The sequence below is a fragment of the Canis aureus genome, chromosome 3 (assembly GCF_053574225.1).
Source record: "Canis aureus isolate CA01 chromosome 3, VMU_Caureus_v.1.0, whole genome shotgun sequence".
In the NCBI taxonomy this organism is placed as follows: Eukaryota; Metazoa; Chordata; class Mammalia; order Carnivora; family Canidae; genus Canis; species Canis aureus.
This window is the reverse complement of record NC_135613.1, coordinates 34,505,283-34,521,795: the sequence shown is the minus strand read 5'-3', so window position 1 is coordinate 34,521,795 and position 16,513 is coordinate 34,505,283. Positions and strand designations below refer to the sequence as shown.

The 16,513-nt window shown below is 53.5% G+C and overlaps 1 protein-coding gene across 6 annotated transcripts in view; it reads right to left on the bottom strand.

The window, feature by feature from the left end:
- The window catches only part of ACOT11 (acyl-CoA thioesterase 11), a 51,672-nt gene that overhangs the window by 4,719 nt on the left and 30,440 nt on the right, over positions 1–16,513 (bottom strand). For all 6 annotated transcript variants that reach the window (XM_077891883.1, XM_077891880.1, XM_077891885.1 and 3 more), the window contains exons 4-15: positions 13,917–13,977; positions 12,749–12,847; positions 12,152–12,287; positions 9,990–10,146; positions 8,677–8,796; positions 6,822–6,966; positions 5,206–5,265; positions 4,355–4,417; positions 3,910–3,993; positions 2,947–3,080; positions 1,053–1,184; positions 358–484 (exon numbers count right to left, since the gene is read on the bottom strand). In XM_077891883.1, the coding sequence (XP_077748009.1) occupies positions 358–484; positions 1,053–1,184; positions 2,947–3,080; positions 3,910–3,993; positions 4,355–4,417; positions 5,206–5,265; positions 6,822–6,966; positions 8,677–8,796; positions 9,990–10,146; positions 12,152–12,287; positions 12,749–12,847; positions 13,917–13,977 (1,318 nt within the window). The remainder of the gene's footprint in view (positions 1–357; positions 485–1,052; positions 1,185–2,946; positions 3,081–3,909; positions 3,994–4,354; positions 4,418–5,205; positions 5,266–6,821; positions 6,967–8,676; positions 8,797–9,989; positions 10,147–12,151; positions 12,288–12,748; positions 12,848–13,916; positions 13,978–16,513) is intronic.

The window sequence follows — 16,513 nt, the reverse complement described above, 5'->3', positions numbered from 1 at the left end:
CAGAGACACAGGCAGAGGAAGAAGCAGGCTCCATGCACCGGGAGCCCGACGTGGGATTCGATCCCGGGTCTCCAGGATCGCGCCCTGGGCCAAAGGCAGGCGCCAAACCGCTGCGCCACCCAGGGATCCCTAAGACCCTGCAGTCTTACCTCTGCACAGATTGGTTTTTAATGAAGGCTTGTTTCTAGCCCCAGACACTCGTCGGCTCCCCCAAGCTAGCAGAGAGAGCCCGCTGGCAGGCAGCAGGTGGGGCCCAGGTATGGCATCTACTGAGCCCACGGCACCAAGCTCTTGACATGCATGTGTGGCTTTGGGGGGAGTCTGGGGAGGGAGGAGGAAGGGAACAGTAGGCCTCACCTTGGTCAGCTGGTCCCCCTCTCGCCAGAAGCAGAAACCCGAGCAGAGGGTCTCCCCACGCCTGTATGCTGGCGTCTCAGGGTGGGTGGGCAGTGTAACTGACCTCATCGCAATGACATAGGGGTCCCTGGAGCAAGAGAAAGGGCAGAGAAGGTCCCAAAAGGAGTCTGTGAGGGTCTGCTCTGCCCAGCTCAGGCTCCGGAGCCCCCTCAACACAGACACCCTCATCGGAGTCTAAGGCACATAAACTCTGACAAGCCCCAACACTGCAGATGCCCAGAGACACCTATTTTGGAATCTCATGCTTCACTTTTCTGCACCCGCTTGTCTCTAGAAGTGATGCCGTGGCCCAGCTGGCAGCCTTGCCATTCTTGGATCAACATGGGGTCTTCGGAGGGCAGAGGCTGAGGTGGTGGCCACACGAGCAAGGGTCTGCCCATGCCTGGGGTGAGGAAGCCTCGCCACCCCAGGGACAGAGACCACCCTGCCTTAGAGCACAAGTGACCAGAGGGGAGATCTATCCCCGTCTTCTCCATTTTAGCCACAGCAAGGCTACAGCAGCCCAGAAAAGCCAAGTGGTGTCAAGTGGAGTCCCAGAGCAAACAAAGAGCTGAGTCTAAGCAGATGTCCCCTCCTAAGGAGGAAGATGATCCCTGCCCACCCACCACCCACCCCCCAATCAGGCAGGCACCCACCCGTTGTCACAAGGCTTCCGCCGAGAGGCCAGGATCACAAAGTCCTGGGGCTTGGCATCACCGCCGAGGACAGGGCTGATGACGTGATAGATGGCATCATCCTCATCCACCTGCTGCACCAGCGCCACGCTCCTATAGGGAGGCCCAGAGGTCAGGACTCAAGGGAGTCACACCGGCTCCTGGGACAGCCTGTCTTGCCCAGGCCCTCCCATGTTTCAGCCTTCTCGAGCGGATGTCTGGGGGACACCTTACCCCCTGCTCAGCAGGGCCATAGGAGGGCAGGAAGGCCAGGCCAAGGCATGCATGAACACACAGGAACATGCACAGACATGTATACAGGCAAATGCATGCAGACACAGGAACAGGCAGGCACAGAAAAACACACCTGTGGGCTGCATGTACACACACAGATATGCACCCACAGGTGGCTACGTATGTCTGCAGGGCTACATGCTCCCCATGGATGTGCAAGGGTTTACCGGTTATGAGCACCTGCTGTGAGCGAGGCGCTGTTCTCAGGGCTTTCCACATACTATTTCATTTAATCCCACAGCAGCCGATGCCATAGATGCACCCAGCATCCCCATTTTATAGGGAGAAGGGAGCCTGCTTCTCCCTTTACTGCTCCCCCTGCTTGTTCTAACTGACAAAATCTTTTTTAAAAAAAGCCTTCCTACTATAGGCCCAGTGCCCCCAACATACACTGCCAATTACCTCCCAGCTTTGTAGAATGTCACTGCCAATAGGCTTGGGGTCACCTAGACTAAGGCTTTTTAATTTTTTAAACGATTTTACTCATTTGAGAGCACAGCAAGGGGGGGCTGCAGAGGGAGAGGGAAGAAGCAGACTCCCCGCTGAGCAGGGAGCCCACTGAGCCATTGTGAGCAGGGAGCCCGACAACAGGATCATGACCTGAGCCAGAGGCAGACACTAGTTTCCCCAGGCGCCCCAACCAAGACTTTTCAAAGCAACAGCCTTTGTGCACCAAACCCTTAAACGGAAAGCTGTGTAGAAAGAGCCACAAGTAGGTCCACTCTGGTAAGATAGGTGGGGGTAGGAAGGGGAAGGCAATTTGCCAAAAATCAACTCGTGCAGACCCGCATGCATGGATATCCTTCAAGAATATCGGCTCCTCGTGAGCAGCCATGGGAGAAATAACCAAAGAACCCCCCAAACTAGGATGTTGGCACAACAGAAAATGACTTTAAAGGGATTTGAAAAAAATATCAGTTTCAACTTTAACATTCTCATATTACATACTGAAATTTTGGCTATTTTCCTAAGAACAGATTTATCTTCCTTGGCTAAACTCGGGACGAAAATATTCCCATGAAGACTCAGTAAATTCAGGGAACAAATGTATTCATAGGAATAACATTTATATTCAGTATCTCACTACATTCAAAAATAACATCTGCATGCACATATCCATAAGAAGAGCTGGCAAACGGGGTGAATTCGCCAAGCCGGCCTTTCCCTCCATTACCCTGAAGCTGGGAGGGACCCACCCGCCTGCTCAGCATTCTAGCCTCCACAAGGGGTCCCTGAGCCTCCTGTGGGGACACAGAACTCCACAGAACACGGTTTTGAAAATCACTGATCTATGCCTGAGTGCAAATGCATGACCTACACCTCAAGTGCCCATTTTAAGAGGAGAAAAACAGGCCTAGAAAGGAAGTGACCCGTTCAGTTCTCTTCCCTGACAGCTTAGAATGCCCTTGATTCTGACACCCACCTGACTCATAACTACAATCCCCCCGGCACCCCACCCCCACCCCCGTGCTTGGCTAAAGGCCAGCAGGTGCTGAGCATAACGGGGGATGGCTCAGCCAGGGACACCCGGGGACCCAGCTTCCCCACCAGGCACCCCACCCCCCAGCACCTCAGCCCTCACCGGTAGTGCTTGTCCCACTCGGGCCTCCGAAGCAGGTCTGAGAGCAGCAGGAAGGCCTGGTTTGTGTCCACGTGAACCAACATCTCCATGTGGAAGGAGAGGAACTTGTCTTCCTCCAGAGTGTATAGGCGGACCTGTGTGGGACAGAGGACAGCCTCGTTCTCATGTCCCCTCCCTGGGCCATGCTGGGCAGTGGGGTGGGCTGATTCCAATGCCAGAGGCCATGGCTACCAACTCAGGGCTGCCACTGACTTGCTGTGTGACTGTGACAAAGCCACTCAACGTCTCTGAGCCTTGGTCCCAACCCTGTGAAAATAGGCTGTTGAGAGAAGTCAGGAGAGTGGACAGGAGGGTACGTTAGGAAGCAGGGACTAAGGCCACAGTGGAATGGGTCCTCCAAGCCCCAGATGTCACCGGTGGGGAAGTGACTGTCCCCAGGGCATGGGCAGGGCTCATGTCTTACCTCAGCCCAAGCTTGTGCATTGGCCCCATCCCGACAGGGAGGAAGCAGCAGAGAGAGGGAAGAAGCAGCAGGGCAGAGAACAACAGAGACAAGAGGTTGAGGGCAAAAGGGTGGGTGGGCAGGAGAGAAAGATTTGGGGGTTCACTCCAGGGCCTGTGGGAGCAGTTGTATTTCTGTAACTGCACTGGTTTCATGGTCTCATCCAACTCCTTTTAAGAAATCCCTGGGGCACCTTGGTGGCTCAGTGATTGAGTGTCTGCCTTTGGCTCAGGTCGTGATCCCGGGGTCCTGGGATCGAGTTGAGTCCCCCATCGTGCTTCCCATGGGAGCCTGCTTCTCCCTCTGCCTGTGTCTCTGCCTTTCTCTGTGCCTCTCATGAATAAATAAATAAGAACATCTTTTAAAAAAAGAAAGAAAGAAAGAAATCCCCTTTCGACACAAGCAGTTTGAGAGAACTGTTGCTTGCCATCGGCCACCTCTACTGGGGTAGGGTCAGCTACCTGGTTGATTTCCGAAGACAGCACCCAGTTGTCCTTGGCCACGAGCATCTTTAGGGAGGAGACATTGTTGTAGCTCAGGTACACCTGGACAGAGCACACAGAGAAGCCTCACCTTCTCCTCTTCCTTGGGGGCTCTGGGCCACGGCCACGCAGGACTGGGGCTGAGGACATTGGACCCTGAAGGGGGTGGGGTGGGGAGTGGGCACTGGGCTTCAGGACAAACTCACTGTGTCACCCTCTTCTCAGGGCCTCAGCCCCCCTCCTACCAAACAGGGACAGAGGAAAGCCCTCTGCTGACTGTGCCAACCCTGAGGCATGACATAGTACCCGGTCCCCTTCAGGCCTACTTCCAAACCCACTATGACAAGAAGGGAGAATCAGGGTCCTACTCCCCGCTGCCCCCAGCGTGGGCCTGTGGACTGTCCACTCAGAGCAGAGGCCTTACCTGGTTGCTGGGATCCCAGGGGACAGAGAGGGGCATTTCTGCCTGTTTACAGGACACGATGTACTTCCTGGAAGAGAGAAGGCGACAACCATGGTCCCTGGGGAGCCCATGTCTTTCAGAAGACTTCTCTCCCTGTGCTCAGCCCAGCAGGGACGAGGGACTCCTGTCTGGCCAGGGAGGCAGGCTGGGCACACAGAAAACAGGAGCTGAGAGCCTACAACCTCGTTCAGAAGCAGAACAAGGCCAGGAGCAGGGTGCCGGGGGGAGGCTTGGGCCCTGCACCCTCGCTGAACAGTTGACTCTCTGGCTAAGCAGCTTCGCCTCCATGCTCAGCAGCCTCCTCCAAACAGTGGGATCGGGAGGGGTCGTCATGAAGACGAGGGTTGGCCTATGGTAAGTGCCCCGTAGAGGCACACTTTTCCTATTAGCACAAACTCCAGAGTATTTCCAGCACTTTAGGGGCCGTCATGTGCTTCGAAGCCATGGTGCACACCTGGCTATGCGTCTTGAGCAGCTGCATCTCCTCTCAGGACCTTTCTTCATCTGCCCAACATGCATCAGAGTCAATGGAAGGAACCCAGGATTTAGAAATGGCTGGACCTGGCCAGGTTCAAATTCTCACTCTGCCCATCATTCCTATCTGTGTGCCTGTGGCCACATAACCCCTCGTCCTCAGTGTCCTCCCCTGGACGATGGGCCAGGAAGACCTCCGGCTAGTGAGGCTGTGTGGATGTAAAAGGCCCGGCCAGTGCCCACCACAAGGGCAGCACTGAAGAAATGCCAGGCCCTGGGGCCTGGGAAACAGGCAGACAGCCCAGAACCTGTGACCCCTCCCGCCACCCAGCCCACACTTGCCTGTCCAGTCGGATCTTCTTCCTGGCACTAGCCTCTCGGTAGCGCCGCTCACCATCCTGGGGAGGGACACAGGGACAAGATGTGATGCAGGTCCACCTGTGTCCTCCTCCCCATTCCTGTGTTATTGTCTGCTCCAGAAGGGCCCAAGGAGGCCCTGCAGCCCTAATGTGGAGTTCAGGTTCATCGGGGCAGAGAGTCCAAGCAAACTGGACAGGAAAGTGCCGAGTCTCTGAGCTCCAGCCTCAGCTTCCCCTAGACTCTCTGAGTGACTTTGGGAACAACTCCAGCCCTCACTGGACTCCGCTATCCTCCTCTGCACAGGGGCATCGCAAAGGGTACTTGCAGCGCCAGTAAGAACCCACATTTCCTGGGCACTTGCTGTTACCGGCAGTCCTCTCAAGCATGTCCGTGCAAAATGTCAAATAAGCCTCACAACAACCCTCTAGAGTCAGTACTCATTGTATCCCCATTTTACAGAGGAGGAAACTGAGGCACAGAGGTTAGTGGCTTACCCAAGCTCTCAGGGGTAAGGAGTGGGGCCAGGAACAGAACCCTGATGGCCTGACCCGGAGCCCACCCTCTTCACCACCGCTTCTAATGTCCCCCCACTCATGAGCATTCACTTGCACAGGCCTGAGAGGCATTCATCAACTGTATGCTGCACCTCTCCTGCCGGGCTCCCCTGCTCCCGTTGCCCCACCCCTGCCCCCACTGTCAATGTCCAGCTGTGGTTGGGGGGTTTTCACAGCCAATTCTCAGCCCTGTGAGGCAGGCAGGCAGGGCAGGCCTCCCCAGGCAGAGGGAGTGCCTCTCCATGGTCATCCTTTGGCCTCCCCAGAAGGAAGCCCAGAATTGGCCCACAGGAGGCACAAGATTGCATTTTTTAAGAGACAGGCTTTGAACTCCAGCGCCTGACTCCTGCTCATATGCTTCTAGCTCTCCCGTCACCTCCCCCTCATAATGGTCACCATTTACTGAGTGTCTACAGGGCTTAGGCACAGGGCCAGGGTCCCGCAGACACCCCCCAACACCCTTGTGAGGCAGGAATGCAGATACAGCCACTTTAAGGGGGAGACTAGAAACTTGCAGAGGGCGCCCACTACAATGTGCCAGAGTGGAGTTCCAACCCACATCTGACCCAAAAGCCAGTGCTCTTCCAACTCTGCAGGTGCATGAATGCCTATTAACACCTGAGGGGCACCTGGGTGGCTCAGTAGTTGAGCGTCAGTCTTTGACTCAGGTCATGATCTCGGGGTCCTAGGATCGAGTCCCACATTGGGCTCCCCGTGGGGAGCCTGTTTCTCCCTCTGCCTATGTCTCTGCCTCTCTCTGTGTGTCTCTCATGAATGAATGAATAAAATATTTAAAAAACAAAAAAACCACCTGACCAAGGTCCATACACAAGATCCTAGTTCTTTCAGGCAGACCAAGGTGCTTGCCTTGCACAAAGGGCATCTCTGGGGGGATCACAGGGCAGCCAGAGCTGGCCATGCTCTTGCAGAGGGGCAGAGTTGAGCCCATCACCCCCCAGATGTGTCAGGGGCTAGCAGACCCCACCACCCCCCTGGGCAGAGAGGGTGGGGAGCTGGTGGGGACACAGGGTGCCACTCACCCCAGGCTGGGGCCGAATCCAGGGCAGTGTCCGAGGCTGGTCATCCGCGTCCAGGACCACGAAGGTCATGAAGGCACTGTTGATGTGACGCCGATGGGTCTCAGCCTCCTGGCGATAGGCCTCCACGCACACACCCACCTCCATGCTGAAGGAGAAGGACGGCTGCTTCCATGCTGGACAGACGTTGCTGAACCCATGCCCCTACCCAACATGCACACACACGCACGCACGCACGCACACATGTGTACACACGCACACTCCTGCAGCTCTCCCAGCAGCTCAGATCAAGATCCCTCTGCTAGGAAACCCAGGTGGTCCCTTTCATCCATGTTTATGGGCAGCTCCTACATGCCTGGCCCTATGCTAGTCACTGGGGACACGGAAATGAATAAACTGATTAGGTCTATGCTCTCATGGGCTAACAGCTGGGAGATGGGGCAATAAATAAATACATATATACACATATACATGCATATGTACATATAAGGTGTAATGTAATATTTATGCACATGTGCATATACATATATATGTAGACACACACATATATAATACGTCGTGTGAACTGCAAAGGATTATGGCAGGATGTGAGCAAGAAGGTGGGGATGCAGAGCCTAATTGGGAAAAAATGTCCATCACGCACATCCTCACAAGGGCTCTAACAGCCATGCTCCTGATAAAGCTCAATTGCTGCCGTTTCTGCATATCCATCTTCATTAATCATAAAAACACAGTCCCCTAGTTTAGGAAGCTCTAAGCATGTGGACGGGATGCAGAGGAGGAACCAAGACCCAGAATGGGACAGTGACTGGGCCAAGGTCAGGAAGGGAAGCTGGACTGAAAGGTGGGCCTTGCAGTCCTTAGTTCAGGGTTCTCTGCAGCCCCACCCTCCACATAGCAGCAGAATATGTGAGGGACATACTGAGTAATGACAAGCACAGTAATAATCATCTTTACTGAACGTTTTCTCTGGCATTCTGCGCAAGACAACTGTGATGTAGTAGCAAGGGCAAAAGAACCGAAGCTCAGTGGGGGCCACCTGGTGGCTCAGTCGGTTAGGTGTCTGACTCTTGATTTTGGCTCAGGTCATGATCTCAGGGTCGTGAGACAGAGCCCCGCGTGGGGCTGCATGCTGAGCACAGAGCCTGCTTTTGATTCTTTCTCCCCCTCTGCCTCTGGTCTCTCCCCCAATCCCACCCCAGCCCCCTCTCCCCACCCTCAGACTCTGTCTCTCTCTCCCTAAAATAAATAGATAATAGATAGATAGATAGATAGATAGATAGATAGATAGATAAATAGATAGATAGATAGTACACTTATTTTTAAAAAGAGCTAAAGTTCAGAGATGTTGAGTAACTTGCCTCAAGCCACATGGCCAGTAAAGGAGAGCAGATCTTGAACACAGGGAGCCAGGCTCCCTCATTTTTAACAACTACATTATGATTTTTGAAATCCCCAACAAAGATACATATTTAAAGTAAGCTTCCTCGGATGTATCAGGATTCATTCCAAATTAAGGCCTCTGGGAACAAATGGTTATTTTAGGGAAAAGGTGGGAAAGGATTTGATAAATGACAGAACACTGGCAAGAGGTGGCCCCATGATCTGAGCATGTGTAGTGTGGCGGGCTCAGAGGCAGGAGCCAGGAAGAGAGGCAGACACACTGAGCATGGGGCTGATCTGAGGCTGCAGGGGCCACGGGACAGGGGAACCCAGAGGAGGGAACAGCAGAGCTGCACCTTGGTCACAGTGAAGAGGCCGGGCAGCTGGGCAGGGTTTAGACCTCACAGGGCTCATCTGCAGGGGAAAGGGTCAGGAAAAGCTCTCAACTCCAGGGGGCCCTGGTCCCGCCCCTTACCTATGCTTGAAGGCGTTGTTGACGATGGCCTTGAGCACCAGGCGGTCCCCCACCTGCGAAGGGCCCCGGAAGTGGAACATCTCAATGGCCTTCAGTGTAGGGTGGGCACGGCACAGCCGGCTGGAGGAAGCCGGGGTTGGGGAGACAGGGCAAATGCCCCAGTGCTTCAGTCACAGGCTTGGGCCAGCTTCTGCCCCTACCCCATCCACAGACCCATCCCAGAACCACATGCACTGCCCTCTGGCCCACCCCCTCCCACCCGACCCAGCCCACTTCTGCCCAGAGGAACAGAACAGCAGTCCCATTTCACATCTTAGAACACTCAGGTCTATGCATGGCTAGCAGGCAGCTGAGCTTGAGGCCACAGATTTACCCCAGGGCTTGAGGTAAATCCCTTCCCTATTTTCCCTCAACCTTGACACCCCAGTATCTGCTGCTTCTACTACCTAGAAGCCCTCCACTCACTCAAAGCTACTTGTCATTCAAGGCTCAGCTAAAGACCTCTTCTCCAGGAAGCCTTCCCTGACTATCTGGGCTGTGATCCCCCTCTGAGATCTTATGGCACACAGAGACTGAGCTGCCCGAAATGTCATTGCTTATGCACTGTGTCCCCCAGGGTGAACTCAGGGGAGGGGCCACTTGAGCCAGGCTCTTTAGAGCTGAGGAGTAATAGAAAGACGTGGGTTAAGGAAGGCACTCCTGGCAGAGGGAACAGCAAACACAAAGTCATGGAGGTATTAGGGTCAGTCAGTGAACATCTGTTACCATAGCTATGAAAAAAAAAACACCCTAATATTTAGAGAAAAACAATCTACAGACAAGTGCCACAATTACAGGAGAGGGTAGGAATTATTTTCACCTCTAGGGAGAAGGGAAGTTAGAGAGGCTTCATAGACTTTAGCAGACCAAAAGGAGAAGTGGCACAGTGAGAGGTTAGAGCAGGAGAAAAGGCAGGGGTTGGGAATGGGGAAGAGCAAATGGCTTGACTCGCTGGGAGCATAAGATACAGGAAGACAGCGGGCAGGGTGAGGTCAAGGGGAGGCCCTAGCACAGGGCCAGGGGCTTGGCATTTCCCATGCAGGTGATGAAGACTGCGGAGGCTTTCTAAGTCAAGGAAGGAATGGCCAGCTTACAGAAAAATTACTCCTCTCTGGCTCTCTGGGTCTGAAAGCTCCAGGTTACCCTAACAGAACAGCCAAACTCCTGAAGCCTTGAATGCCAACACCAAGCTGGGGTTTCTCCCCTAGAGGGAGCCAGCCAAAGGAAGGAGGGAGAGAAAGGTGGGGAGCGGAGGCAGCGCACTCTCCCCTCACCTGGCTGCAATGGTGGCCACGTTCTCCATCCAGGCCATGATCTGGCCCCCAAAGGTATTGCCTTGGTGATTGGCATGGGGGGGCAGGACCAGCTCCACACTCTCCACGCGGGTCTTCTCAGCTGGCACCAAGCAGCAGCAGTCTCTGTTCTCCAGATCTGACCCGGCAAGGGCAGAGGGAGGAAAATGGGATGCGGAGAAGCTCCCAAAGACAGATCCTCCCAAGGGGCAAACCCAGGGGCCCCCACCACTAGCATGATCAGTCACCCGGATGCTTGTATAGACTCAGCACCGAGAGTGCCGTCCCTGGATGAGGAGCAGGACTCGGGAGGATGGAGGTCAGGTTGTCGCAGGGCGGTGGGTGGGACACTTTCTTGTGGTGGGTCTGAACGCAGGTTGATCGACTCGGGACAGTCAGGGACCTCTCTGACCCTCCGTTTCCTCATTGGTATAGGGTGGACGTCAGACCCAACCCAGGAGGATGGTGAAGATGAAGTGTGATCATGATTCTAGAGCACTTGGCACCAAACTCAGGAGACAGAGACTCTCAGGATAGTTCTCCCCTCTCTCTGACGAGACGGGCCCTGTCACACAGGGGAAATCAGAGCCCTCAGTAGGAGAGGCCCAAGAATGGGCAGGGTTTTAGGGGTCAGAGGAACAACTGCTGACCCTGACCCAAGGAGGTGCCATGCATCTCCCCTCCACCAGCGACAGAGACCTCGTCAGGGAGGATCCATCAAAAAAGTGGCCTCCCACTGGCTTGCAGGCTGCTCAGAGGTGCCACAGACAGCTGGAGGTGGGGGGAGCTGAGCTAAGATCTGGAGACAGGCAGGTAGGACTGTCACAGGTAGCAATCAGGCCTTGGCTTAGTTGGAGCTGAGGGCAAGTCAAAGGACAGCACTGGGTGAAGCTAAGTGAGCAGCCAGGGGCCCAGATGCCACACTAAGGCATTTGGACTTGGGTAGGAGGGCTATATATAAGGACAAGAGGGATTCAGGAGGGCTGCAGTGGACGGATGGCTCCAGGGCATCTCAAGGACAGTAGGAAGAGCCAGGTGTCCCCAGCCACACCCCCAGAGCCCGCATACATAAGGCACACGGACCTGGGAGACCCTCTCACTGCTTTACTGGGGCCAGCGGCTTCTGCTCACTCTTTCCCACTCTGGGCAGCTGAAGCACATTTGAATTGTCCTATAATTGCCTCCTCTGGGGCTCAAGGAAGACACATCTTACTGCTCTGGAGATTGGCGAGTGAATCCAAGGTTACCCATTTGGGCCTTTGCCCAGCCTGTGTTCTCTGTCAGGAAAGCCTTTCCTTATCTCTCCATCTCTCAAAATCCTGCCAGTGCACAAGAGATCTTTGTGTGCTGCTATAGAACAATCTCCAAGATGAACAACCTCCCTTCTTTAAGGGGAAAGAAGATACAGAGCAGTATATGTTGCTCTTGGGTAAAAAGAGAGAGCTAAATAATACACAGTATGCTTAAATATGCAAGGAATCTTCTGGAAAGGTACCCCAAAATGAGTAACTGGAGGGGGCCCAGATTCTGGATAGGAGAGGCTTGCTTTTTATTCTATATGTATATCTACATCTATATTATTTATGTGTGTGTGTATCTATGTGTGTGTGTATATATATATATATACATATATGTGCTTATCTATGTATGTGCCTTTTAAAAAATCCTACAGTCCTCAGGACACCTGGGTGGGTTGAGCCTTTACCTTCAACTCAGGCCTGATACCAGAGTTCCAGGATGGAGTCACACATTGGGCTCCCCATAAGGAGCCTGCTTCTCCCTCTGTCTATGTCTCTGCCTCTGTCTGTGTGTCTCTCATGAGTAAACAAATAACCTTTAAAAAAAAAAGTCCTCAAAGCCATGCTCAATAGTACCTTCCCAAATACCCTGAATCCTAGAGACCCAGGTAGGTTTTGTGGACAACAAAGGGCTTTCCTCATGTCCTAATTCCATTTTCACAGCTCCTGGGAGCTGAGCAAGGGGCCCAACATGCCTTTCCCCAAAAGAGACCTTGAGGCAAGAGGGCCATCAGGTCAGTAAGTACATGTACCAAGGAGACTCGCTTCCTCCCTCTGCCCAGTGGGGCCTAGGACAAAGGGGGGCATGCAGGGTGCCAGCTGCCCTCCCCACTCATGGCCACTCACCACCCTGAATGGCACAGTTGGCCAGGAGGTCCTTGATGGTGTCCGCATAGACCAGCCGCATACGCCGGCGCTCAGCCGCCACGCTATGCTCGGTCTTCTCCTCCTCCGTCCGTGGTGTGATCTGCTTCAGCTTCACCTGTGGGCATGGGGGTGGGGATGCTGAGGACGGGTCTCCTGAAAGCAGGAAGGCCTGTGCCCCCAGCCTCATGGCATACCTGGGGCTGCTGCTGGATGGTTACAAGTCTCGTCCCCATCTTCCCATCTCCATGTAGACTGATATATAACCCTCCAAATGTCCCCAGGCCCCTTTCTTGGGCAAAGGCACAAGGTTAGGGAGGGGGTGGTCTACGGGACATGTAAGGGAATGATGAGACCTGAAGACTCCTCATGTGAGATGCACAGGGAGAGGTGGGAGAGAAACAGAGGGAGGGTGCCTAGGGTCTGACCACAGTTGAGGGGAGCTTCTTTGAGGGCTGTAAACTCCCTGAACCCCATTTCACCCCTCCACCAACCCCCAGCTCACCGCCCTGGTCCCAGCCTGCCATGACAGGCACCCGGGTGGCCCAGCAACAGGGAGCAGCCAGGTGTCACTCCTACCTTGGAGAGCTCCCGGTGGGCCACAAAGGTGGCCAAGGCCTTGCACACATTCCACTGCTTCTCAGAGCACAGGTCTTCAGAGGTCACCTGGATGCCCACCTAGAGAGGAAGAAAAGGTGGGAGGAGTGAGGAGGAAAATGGACCTCCAGCCTATGAGACAGGAAGGCCCACCCCAGGCCAGGCCTTGTATTTCTGTATCACCCAGAGTCTCGGAGGCCAGAAACCTGGGATAGATTCCTGGACAGCCTTGGGCAAGTCACTTCCCTTCTCTGGTTCTTGGCTTCCTCATCTATAAAATGGGAGTGAGCACAGGTGTCTGGCTATTTCAGTTGGTAGAGCATGCAACTCTTAATCTCAGGGTCGTGAGTTCAAACCCCATGCTAAATGAATGAATGAATGAATGAATGAATGAATGAATGAATGAAGAGTGAGCATACCTACCATCAGAGTTACAGAGGGAATGAAAATGAGACTGTGTCTAGGAAACGACTTAAAGAAAGTAAAATGTTAGCTAGATTGAAAAGACAGGCACCTGAGGGGTGGCCTGAGGGTCCCCAGAGGCAGTCAGGATTCTGCCTTCCCAGCCTCAGTGGCCTGGCTAGGGGAAGCTGCCTGGGCCTGGTGTCCACAGGTGGGAAACAGTCCCTCCACCCACCCACTCCCAGAGCTCACAGAGCTCACCTAAGAACCCTGCAGCAGAGGAATCATGCTCCCATTTCACAGATGGAGAGACAGAGGCTGTGGGAGGTGAGCTAATAATGGGCTGAAGTCCAGGGGTCTCCCTGCGCCAGCCCTGCTGCCGCCAGGGTCAGGCCCGGCGGCTGTCTTCCCCACTTTCCGCCACCGCCTGGCTGCCAAAGAGGGTCTGAGGTTAGGTGTGAAGACCCAGGAGGCTGAAAGTCAAATCTCAGGTTGGAATCTATGTGACCTGGCCACCTGAGGCAAGTCTCTTCCCATCCCTGGCCATGAGTGTTCCCTTCTATGTTATGGGGTATTGAACAGGAACATCCTGAGGATCCTCTCAGCCCTGCCAGCCATTCCAGAATTCTGCTGCCTCCCGGGGCCCTGAGAGTGTGAGTGTGCCCAGGCTGGGGGCTGAGAAGGGAAGGGAGGGGAGGAAAACCCAGCCACCCACCTACCCACCCCAGGCAGCAACCACCCCACACACCTCCATGCTGGAGTTGAAGGCCCGGTTCACCTTGGCCTTGATATTCACCACCTGTCCGATGCTGGGGAGAGAAAAGCAGGAAGTGGGCCTTCCAGGGGGAAAGGAAGAGGGGCCCCAGATACTTGCAGGGCCTCTGCTGAGGGTATCTGGCAGGGCAATGTCATGGCTTGCAGACCTTATTCACGTTGGCAATGTCACTGAGTCCCCAAAGCAAGCTGGCAAGACAGCCTTAGCACCCCCTTTTACGGGGGGGAAGTGGAGACTGAGAGAAGAGGCATAATTTCATTCATCTCCCCCTGTCTGGTGAGTGCTCAAGCTTCTGTTTGTGGCTCATGGTCCCCTCCTTGGGGAACCTTCCCTGCCCCTCTGTCCCTCAATAAGATTCACCCTCCCAACAGACGGGCCTAGAGCCTCTGTCTCCCCCACAATTCCTAAGCTCCACTGGGGTCAGCATCACATCTGTTTTGCTCTCCATTGATCCTACAAGGCCTAGCACCCGGCATGGGGTAGGTCCTCCATAAATAGTGGCCTACTGAATTAATGCATCCCACATCTGCTGAAGGCCTACTAAGTGCAAGGGACTATACACAGAGGGTGGGAAGGAGAACAGACACATTTAAAGAATGCCTACTCTGTGCCTAGCACCATGCATTACCTCATTGGAGCCTCCTATAAGCTTGACAGGTAGGTTTAGGGGGATTGAACATCAGAAAGGGTGAGCCATTTGCCCAAGGTCACCCAGCTAAAAAATAATAGAGCCAGGGTTCTAGATTGTTCTGTTGACTACACTGGCCCCACTCTGTCCAGCTGCAGCCTGTCCCTCTGGAATAATTCCTGTGTCCACGTAAACAATCAGAGTCCCTAGAGGAGCCACCTCACCTGCTCTGCATGTAACTGGAAGCAGCAGAGGGCGACCAGATGATAGACTATGAAGAGGCCCCAGACAGGGGCTGCGGCGACCCTGAGCAAGTCCTTTCATCTCTCTGTGCCTTGGATCACAAACCTAGAAAGCACAGTGCTCATTTCTTCTTCCCTAGAACTAGGAGGGTCCCTTCCAAGGGCCCTGCCTGCCTGTCAAAGGGTGACAGCAGACATGGTGAGAAGAGCCACATAGGCCTGGGTTCCAATCATGCTCTAGCATGACTGTCACACTACTGAGTTGCGTGACATTGGACAAGTCACTTTGCCTCTCTGAGCCTATTTCCTTGTCTGTCAGGTACAGAGAAGCACAACTACTGAGTGTCAAGCGAGAGGAGATGTGCCAGAGTCAGTGCCAGGCCCGGCCCCACTGCAGGAGCTCCATAAACAACAGGAGCTCACGTTTGCCAAGGACCTGTCCGCTTCTGTTTATTCTGTTCACAGTCCTAATAGGCACGGCCGGGACTGCCACTTCTAGGAGATGCATGCTGACATGTGGAGGGATGAAGTACCATGGTGCCTGCAACTTACTTTCAAATGGTTGAGAAAAGAGAGAGAGAGAGAGAAGTATGTGTATTTATTTATCCATATATAGATAAAGCATATTTAGCAAGAAACATTAACTCTTGAATCTCACTGATAGTGACCATTGCACTATTCAATGTCTCTATAATTCTGAAAGTTTTCATGATAAGAAATTAGGAGAGTATTTCCATGATCCCTAAAATAAAAATAACAAACTATTTTCTTTTTTTTTTTAAGATTTTTTTTATTTATTTACTCATTGAGACAGAGAGAGAGAGGCAGAGACACAGGCAGAGGGAGAAGCAGGCTCCATGCAGGGAGCCCGACGTAGGACTCCATCCAGGGTCTCCAGGATCACGCCCTGGGCTGCAGGCGGCGCTAAACCGCTGCGCCACGGGGGCTACCCCAACAAACTATTTTCTATGGTACTAAAAAAAAAGAGATTTGTGTCTCTTCTTCCTCCCCTCTTCCTCTTCCTCTTCTCCCTCTTCCTCCTCCTGCTCTCCCACCTTCCTCCTGCTCCCCATCTCCTCCTCATTGGCTTCCCCCAAAGTCAAGCAGACACTCATTTGGACTCCTGAGCTTCTCCCCTCCTCCTGATTCTCTTCCATCCACTCACCTCAGGCCAAAACCAACTCCTTCCCCAGAGTCATGGCCCAGCCTCCTCAGTGGCCCCCTCAAACCTCTGGCTCCCCTACACCCCCTCCAGGTCTTCCTCGCATCAAAGAGAGGCAGCTCCCACAAACAAACCCTTCCCCACAACCAGTTTACTGTCAGGGGACAGAAGAGCATGTTAAATGGCACCACAGTGATACTAACAGAAAAACCCAGATGATGGAGAACTCAATAAGGCAAATGACCAGGTTTCCTCCACAAATAAATTTTGAGGAAGAAAGGGAGAGAGATGGTGAGGAAACAGGGTGCTGGGGGGAGGTGTAGCACCCATATATAAAAAAGACTTAAGAGACATAGCAACCAACTGCAACCTTATTTGCCTCTTGAACAACAAAAATAACTGTAAAGCAAAACAAAATAAAAACAAAATCAGGAGACAGAGTGAGCCCCTGAAAGCAGACTGGATATTTGATGTTAGTGAGAAATTATTGTTAATTTTGTGTAGGTGTAGTAATGATGTTGAGGTTATGTTTAAAAGG